This window comes from Propithecus coquereli, unplaced genomic scaffold (genome assembly GCF_000956105.1).
Source record: "Propithecus coquereli isolate 6110/MARCELLA unplaced genomic scaffold, Pcoq_1.0 Scaffold178, whole genome shotgun sequence".
Taxonomy (NCBI): domain Eukaryota; kingdom Metazoa; phylum Chordata; class Mammalia; order Primates; family Indriidae; genus Propithecus; species Propithecus coquereli.
In genome coordinates this window covers 1,831,910-1,840,444 of record NW_012142523.1, presented here as the reverse complement: position 1 = coordinate 1,840,444, position 8,535 = coordinate 1,831,910, and the positions used below count along the sequence as shown (strand labels likewise).

Genomic DNA, 8,535 nt, shown 5'->3' with positions numbered 1-8,535 from the left:
TTTCCCATCTCCCAATTCTCTCTCTTAATTCCTCTGCTCCCCACCCTTTCTGTGACCCTATTCTGTCCTTCCACATCTCTCTCACCTGTCCACCCCCTTCTTCACACTTCACTTTACCACCCCCTCTCTCTGTTCTCTAACCTCCTAGTTGCAACCTCAGAAACTGGTTCCCCTTCTATTTTTATCTTACCTCAGAAAACCTATTGCCTTAGAGCATAAAGCCTTATTTTATTCAGGCCACTAAAACTGCAACACCATGCACAACCCTACATCCTCTTTCAAGGCTCTAAAATCAAGACCATTACCAAGCAGGGTCTGACAGATACAGCCAAGGGCAAAGATTATTTCCAAAGGACAGGACTTCCCATTGGCCTTTGATTTCCAACCTTCACATGCAATACATGTGAAGCACACAGCACCAAAGGCACAGAATAGGCTTTGTTACCACTCCATAAAATGGGCACATTTAAAAAAAATCAAACTGAAATTGTATGCGACATGCTTTGAGGTAATTGGAAACACTTTACGATGGAAAGACAACCTAGGGCTGGAAATCTCTGCTTTAGGTAACACGTCACTAGATCAGGGTGCCAGGACTCTCCTCTCACATGGGCACAGAGACCAGATTTACTAAGCTGAAGCAACAGGTTTCTTTTTAAAAAGAAAATGTGTTTTGAAAAATGTAGACGAGTCTGCTAAAGCCTGAATCCCCTAACAGATCCACAAACCACTGGAGATCAGGTTAGGGCATTCTGTGAGCAGTTCAATCACTTCAAGGCCCTCTCCAGAGCCCGTCACACAGAGCCTACTGCCTTCCCGCTTGCCCAGGAAGTAACGGATGTGGGCAAGTGACACCGCCCCCAGCCCTTGAGGAGCAGGAGGAAGTGTGGCCCCAGGTCCACCCTTCGAAGGAGACGGCCCGCCTCCCCCTGCTCTCCCTCAGAAAGGCAACGGCCAGGTGCATCGCCCTCCAAGCAGGGCCTTTGCACCTCCCTCCTCGCTCCGCCCTCCTGCAGCGAAACCGTGAATTCCCGCCTCCCCGCGGAAAGTGGGAGAAGCGCGGGTTTTCTTCCCGCCCCTCCCCCAGCGGAGGCAAAATCGGCCCCTCAGCAGGCCTGGGCGGTACATCCCTCTCCCTGAGGATGGCCGCCCACAGCACACCTCTGCTGGACCACTACCCCAGTTCTCTCGGGGGGTGGGTCATCTTCTCCCTCCCCCACCCGCAAGACGCGGCGGAAAGCCCGCGATCTTCCCCCTAGCGACACCCTCCCGCCCAGCGGGTGGGGACAGAGGCCTCCCCCGCCCACCTACACATCCATGGCGCCCACCCCCACTGGGCAAGGACGGCAGACGTCGCTCCCGCCTCTCAGATGACCAGACAGCCTCCCTTTTCCTCAGCAGCGTGAGGGGCATCTCTAGCCCGCCGACGAGGAGGTGGGGGCAGGGACTTCCCCGGTCATCACCTCAGGAGCGAGAACAAACCCTTCTCCCAGCAGGGTGTGGGCCTCCAACCCCTCAACGGGGCTGACGGCTTGCGCGGCCCCCTGGAAGAAGCAACAGGCGCCCCCATCCCCCTCCCGGCCAAGGAACGCCGACCCCCTCTCGTCCCTCCCGCTCTTCACCTCTGGAAGCCGGGCCAAAGCCTGGGCGAACGACTGCGCCTCACTGTGCCCCCTGCGCCATTTTATCGCCCCCTCCCCGACCTCCCCCAGCCCGAGTCAGCCAGGCCAACACCAGGGGGCGGGCAACAAACAGTGATTGGCAGGAAACCGCCCCGCCTCTAGGTGGGTTGCACCCCACGCAGGAGCCGTAACCCCGCCCCCGCACCGCCCTCCCTCCCTATTGGCTCCACCCCTTCCCGTCTCATCGATCCGCTCGACACTCCGCTGCTCCTGACTCTCTCCTGGCTACTGCCGGGCAGAGAGGAGTCCAGGCCGAGCAAGTAGAGCGACGAGCTCAGCTGATGCAACCTGGCTGGACTCGCGTGACGGTTCCCGGCACGCGGCGGGGGCGGCGGCGGCGGCGGCGACGGCGACTGAGGAAGGGGCTCGAGTGCTGGGCTGAGCGTGTGAAGCAGGGGTATCGGAGCCATGGGGGACACTCCCAGCCCTGAAGAGAAGCTGCACCTTATCACCCGAAACCTACAGGTCAGGCCTCGAGGTTGGAAATGCGCCGCTGGGGACTGTAACCCCAGGTTCAGTGATTTTGAGCCCCACTAAGGGGTCCTAAGTGTGTGGGGCTGGGGACTCCGCGCCGGGGCAGCTCTGAGAGTGTGCATACCTCTGCTGGTCGGTCGGTCAGTCAGTCAGGCAGATTTCTGGGTTCCAGAGAAATCACAGTGAGCTAATCTCTTCCGTGCTGTTACCTTGTGTTGGAGCCAGGCTTTGAATCCAGGACTCCCACCCCACCCACCCTATTATGTGCCATGCGCAGTGCTAGTCTCTGGAGATAACGTGGGGACTCTGCCTTCCCAGAGCTTGCCTGGAGGGGGTCAAAGGTTAAAAATGACCCATAAGCCAAACCATTACAGTTGAAGCAAGTACTGGAAGGTACTATACGTCGAGCTTTAAAAGGAAATGAGAGAAGGGAGGCCTTCCCTGAGGAAGTGACTCCTAAACTGCGCCCTAAGGGTAGCAGATCATCCCTTCATTCCAAGTGTGTTCCTACTGTTGCCAGAAATTGCAGGAGGAGGAGTTAGCCAGAGGAAGAATGAAGAATGGTGGCGGAGAGCATTTCAGATAGAGGGAACAGAAAACATCGTGGTTCAGAGAGAATGAAGGCTAATTTGGCTGCAGTAGAGTGGAAAAAGTTCGACTTCCTTCCCTTCTTCAGTCTTCTGAGTATTGTCACCTTATCAAGGAGGAGGCCTTTTCTGATCACTTTATTTAAATAACTAGCCCTCTGCCATCAGAACTGTCTCATCCCTTGCTCAACTTTTTTTGTTGTTGTTCTTCCATAGCACTTATCATCAACTGATATACTATACATCTTACTTGTTTATTTGTTTAGGAGAGGTAGGCTGGGACCAAGTCATGAGGGCCATGAAGGCTTCTATAAGCAATCAGTTGGGCCACAGCTTTTTCCTTTTCTTTTTTGAGATATAATTTACATACTATAAAATTTATCCTTTTAAAGTATACAGTTCAGTGGGTTTTGGTATATTCACAAAGTTGTACAACTCTCACCATTGTCTAATTCCAGAATTTTTTTTTAAATATATACAGGATCTCACTTTGTTGGCCCAGGCTAGAGTGCAGTGGCCTAGAGTGCAGTGATGTCATTATAGCTCACTGCAATCTCAAACTCCTGGGTTCAAGGGGTCCTCCTGCCTCAGCCTCCCAGGTAGCTGGGATTGCAGGGGAGCCCCACATCTCCCGGTTAACCTTTTTGAATTCTAGAACATTTTCATCCCCCCCACAAAACTTGTACCTATTAGTAGTCACTACCTGTTATCCCTAGCCCTACAGAAACGTCTAGTCTACTTTATGTCTCCAGGTATTTGCCTGTTCTGGACATTTCATATAACTGGAATCACACAATATGTCCCCTTTTGTATCTGACTTTTTGCACTTAGTGTAACGTTTTCAAGGTTCATGCATGTTGGGCCTATTAGAACTTCATTCATTTTTATGGTTGAATCATATTCCATTGTATGGATATACCACATTTTGTTTATCCATTCATCAGTTGATGGACATTTGGGTTGTTCCACTCAGGTTGATCTTAACCAGAGATTTTTGCATGCTTCCCCTTAGCCATATTCTTTGTTTCGTAGCCTCTCTTCATAAAATAGTCCTGGTTGGGGACAAAGGATACACAAAGCTAATGGAATTGACTCACTTGTTTTAAAGGCTAAGTAATGTGACCTTTCCTTGGGTGGAAATTTCCCTCCGAGCATCCAATAGGAACTCTGGAGGATGCAGGATCAGCTGCCAACAGACTTGGAGTACAGGATTTTAATAAGTTCTGCTAATAAATGATTCAAACCTACAAAACAATCTGTCATGGTTTCTAAGAGCCTCCCACAACAATAATGTAAGGAAATACTAAAAACTTTAATCAGAGACATACCGGCCTTAAGAATTTTTCCAATATTGTCGTAGAACAAAAGGAAATCATTAAAGGTTTTAAATAGGTAAATGAATTTTAAAGAAATTTTTGAGTTTTAAAGATTTCTGGGCACCTTTTGGAACATGGATTGGAGGGAGTAAGGAGTAGATTTGGGATACCTGTTAGGAGACTTACAATAATCCTGGTGCGATCTGATGGGGCCTGGATTAGGGTGGTGATGTAGAGGCAGAGAGAAACAGGAGGATTTAAGAGCTGTTTTGGAGTACCTTGAGCAACTCAGTGAATGATAGTGCCATTTACTGAACTAGGGGTAAAACTACAAGTGAAAAAGATGGTTGGGGAGTGAGGTAAGAAGACGAGAGCATGAGTTTAATTTTGAGCATGCTGAGTTTGAGTTATTGGGTTGATAACAAATACACAGTTCTATTTATGGGTGTGAGCAGGAGATTTGGGAGTTACTAGCTCATAAGTAGTAATTGAAGCAACTGAAGAGGATCAGTTAGGGGGAATGTAGACTAAGAAGAGGAAAGACTAGAGTCGCAAGGATTGCTAATATTGAATGATTAGGAAGAAGAGTAGCAGCTGCAAAGAAATGTAAGCCAGCACAGAAGAAAGAGGAAAACTAAGAATAAAATAAGGGAGACCAAAAGAGGAAAGTGTTTCAGGGAGAAAGTAAGGACTAGAAAATATCCATTGAATTTAGCAATTCGGAGGTCTTCTGTAATCTTAGCAAGAATAGGTGTGATGCCGTATGGAATTCAGTAGTGTAATGCAGTATAGAATTGAAATTGGAATGGGAGATAAGGAGGAGACCAGAAGAAAAGGCAATTATTTCAAGAAGTTGGCTGTGAAAAGGAGGAGAGTGAGTTAGAGGTAGCTGTAGGGGAAGATGCAGGTAGGGACATGCCCCCACTCCCCTAACAGCAGTGCCATTTCACAGGAGTGATACTAGCAGCAGCACCAACTTAGGTTGGCTCTCAGCGCTGAGGGCGTGGCTGGACCTCCCCGTTGGCTCTGAGCCTGGACCCTCAGTAACACATGCCTTTGTTTTCCTTGTCACAGGGTAAAGGATGAGCAAGGTGGGACACCGGCATTAAACCAACTCTTCTGCTTCCACAACAGGAGGTTCTGGGGGAAGAGAAGCTGAAGGAGATACTGAAGGAGCGGGAACTTAAAATTTACTGGGGGACAGCAACCACAGGCAAACCACATGTGGCTTACTTCGTGCCCATGTCGAAGATTGCAGACTTCTTAAAGGCAGGATGTGAGGTAAGAACTAATGAGACGGTGTAAGGATGAGGGATGTAAGGATGGGCAGGAGCTGGGGGAGGTAGATTGGAGGTACTTGGACAAATTCACATTTTGGTGGTCCCTTATCCTTATGTCCAGGTAACAATTCTGTTTGCGGATCTTCACGCATACCTGGATAACATGAAAGCCCCGTGGGAACTTCTAGAACTCCGAGCCAGTTACTATGAGAATGTGATCAAGGCAATGCTGGAGAGCATTGGCGTGCCCTTGGAGAAGCTCAAGTTCATCAAAGGCACTGATTACCAGCTCAGCAAGTAAGTGCTTGATCATCCACTCTCCTTGTGGCTCTGGTACTTCTAGTAATTACAGGCCTGTGGAGTCCAGGCACTGTTTAAATTTGAATTAGAAGCTGTTTGGCACTACCTGTTAAGAACCACTGAAAAATTTATATCCTTTTAATTTATCCATCAAAAATGTATTGACTAGTAAATGCCTAGGTATTGTCCTATTTGCTGGAGATATAAATGTAATCCTAACGACGTCCTTGGCCTTGCAGAGCACACAGCATATGGAAGGGTGATGGTGAATGATTCAGCCTGCCTTTCTCTTCCAATTTAAACAAATGATGAAAGAAAAATATTTCACTTGTTTCTTACCTCCCCAACAATTTTTATTTCTTCTTATCTTTGTCAGTTTTATTTATATTTGTAATGTTAGCATAGATATAATTTTGTATTCTAATGTTTTAACTTACTATTAAGTAATTCTCCATGCTGCCTCATAGTCTCCGCATTTAAAATTTTTAAAACTCTCAAATAAGCCTTTATAACTACATACCATATATCACTCTACTAGTCACTTTCACGTTTAAACCCTAAAAACAACTTTTTAAGGTAAGCGTTGTTTTATCCTATTTCACAGATGATGAAACTGACTCAGATTTAACTTTCCCAAGTTCATACATCTAGTAAGTAGATGAGTCAGGATGTGAACCCAGATGCTTTCTAGTTAATTTCTGTTTAGTAAATTTCTCTAGTAAATTTTCTCTTTTCACTTCATCTAATATAATTTTCTTTACCTCTTTACCATTCCCCACTGTTGGACATTTAGAGCTTTTTTATTTATTTATTTATTTATATTTTTTTGGAGACAGAGTCTTGCTCTGTCACCCTGGGTACAGCACAGTGGCGTCATCATAGCTCACTGCAATCTCCAACTCCTGGGCTCAAGTGATCCTCTTGCCTCAGCCTCCCAAGTAGCTGGGACTACAGCCCTGTGCCATGACACCTGGCTAATTTTTCAGTTTTTAGTAGAGATGGGGTCTCGCTCTTGCTCAGGTTGGTCTCAAACTCCTGAGCTCAAGCAGTCCTCCCACATGGGCCTCCCAGAGTGCTAGGATTACAAGCGTGAGCCACCATGCCCAGCTCATTTAGACCTTTAAATAAAGCATATAAACATCTGTATATAAATAGATCTTTGAATCTACAGCCTCTGTTGAGTGCCTGAGATTTCATTTATTTTAACATTTAATCTACAGATATTTATGGAGCCCCTATTATAAAATAAGCACTGTTCTAGGTGCTGGGTATACAAAAGTAAACCAAAACAAAAGTTGCTATCCTAATGGCGCTTATATTCTACCAAGGGAAAACAGACAGTAAGCAGATAAACAAGTGTGTGTGTGTGTGTGTGTGTGTGTGTGTGTGTGTGTGTAGACAGAGAGTGTGTGAGAGTGTCAGATGGTGATAGAGGCTACAAAGCAGATAGGCCAGGGTAAAGAAAGTTCTCTGGGAGTAGGGGTTTCTATTTAAATAGGATGGTTAGGGAAGCCCTCCCTGATAAGGTGACATTAGGCAAAAACGTGAAGGAGATGAGGGAGTGAGCCATGTAAACAGGTATTGAGTTCTTACTGTATGCCAGACAGTGTTCTAGGCATTGGGGTTATAACTGTGAATGACACAGGCAAGGTTTTTATTCTCTTAGAACTTAACAAAATTTGGTATATAGGAAGGTGGTATCAACAGAAAAAAAGACCAAACTCTGTAAAATAATTTTAAAGAGATTTACTCTGAGCCAAATTTGAGGACCATGACCCGGAGCCACGCCCAAGAGGTCTTGAGCAGTGTACTCTCAGAGGTTGGATTACAGTTTGGTTTTATACATTTCAGGGAGACAGGGGTTACAGGTGAAGTCATAAATCAATATGTGGGAGGCATACATTGGTTTGGCCCCAAAAAGTGGGCCATCTCAAAGCGGGGGCTTACAGGTTATAGGTAGGTTTAAAGATTCTTTGGCTTGTAATTGGTTAAAGACATGAAGCTTTGTCTAAAGGCTTGGAATGTTTCAACATAAGGAGCTCTTTATCAGAGATAAGCCACTGGACATATATTTGTTGTGTAAATTGAGGACCTGCAGGTTTGTCTTGCATACCTTTAGGCCTGTTAATGGGTTACAAAGGATATCCCCAAGAAGGGAGGGGGGCATGATGAGGCATGTCTGACCTCCTTCCTCCTGGCAGGCAATTTAGTTTTAGGATACTCCTTTGGCCGCGAGGGGGTCCATTTAGTCAGCCGGTGGGGGCAGGGGTGAGCCTTAAAATTTTATTTTAGTTCACAGTGGGATAAATTAAGCTATCTTTCTTCAAAGTCTCTTGATCCTTTTCTATATACAAAAGTGACTTTAAAGGAAGATGGTTTTGTAGTGCACATTGTGATGCACTCCCTCTGTTCTAAACACAGCAATAATAGATAAAAAATACAAAAATAAAAACCCAAAGGACAGAGAGGCAGAAATTAAACATGAATGTACAGAAATAAAAAGAATTATTTAGAAATCTTAGAAATGTAAATATCCATTATTAAAGGGGAAAAAAAAGCCCAACCTTGAATGGATCTGATCAACTCTAGACTGAACACAGTTGAAAAGAAAATTAGAGATTTGAAAGATTTGAAAATTAGAGATTTGAAAATTAGAGATTTGAAAATTAGAGATTTGATAGGAAATTCACCCAGAATGCAGCCTAGAAAGATGGGCAAAAAAATATAAGCATGGTTGAGATATGGATAAGGACTTTTGTTTCCAGCAATCTGGCAGACTAGGTATTCTGACCTACCTTCCTGCAGAAAACAACTAAATATGCTGGATAAAATATTTTTCTAAACTAAATGTATCAATGTATTGACAAGTTAATCAAGAATACTCAGGCCGGACGTG

At 45.6% G+C, this 8,535-nt stretch overlaps 1 protein-coding gene across 1 annotated transcript in view; it reads left to right on the top strand.

The window, feature by feature from the left end:
- The first annotated feature begins 1,168 nt into the window (after nt 1-1,168).
- Nucleotides 1,169-8,535, top strand: part of YARS (tyrosyl-tRNA synthetase) — a 32,988-nt gene continuing 25,621 nt past the window's right edge. Inside the window, exons 1-3 of the mRNA XM_012642275.1 lie at nt 1,169-2,147; nt 5,194-5,340; nt 5,461-5,636. Of these exons, the coding sequence (XP_012497729.1) occupies nt 2,091-2,147; nt 5,194-5,340; nt 5,461-5,636 (380 nt within the window). The 5' untranslated portion in view covers nt 1,169-2,090. The remainder of the gene's footprint in view (nt 2,148-5,193; nt 5,341-5,460; nt 5,637-8,535) is intronic.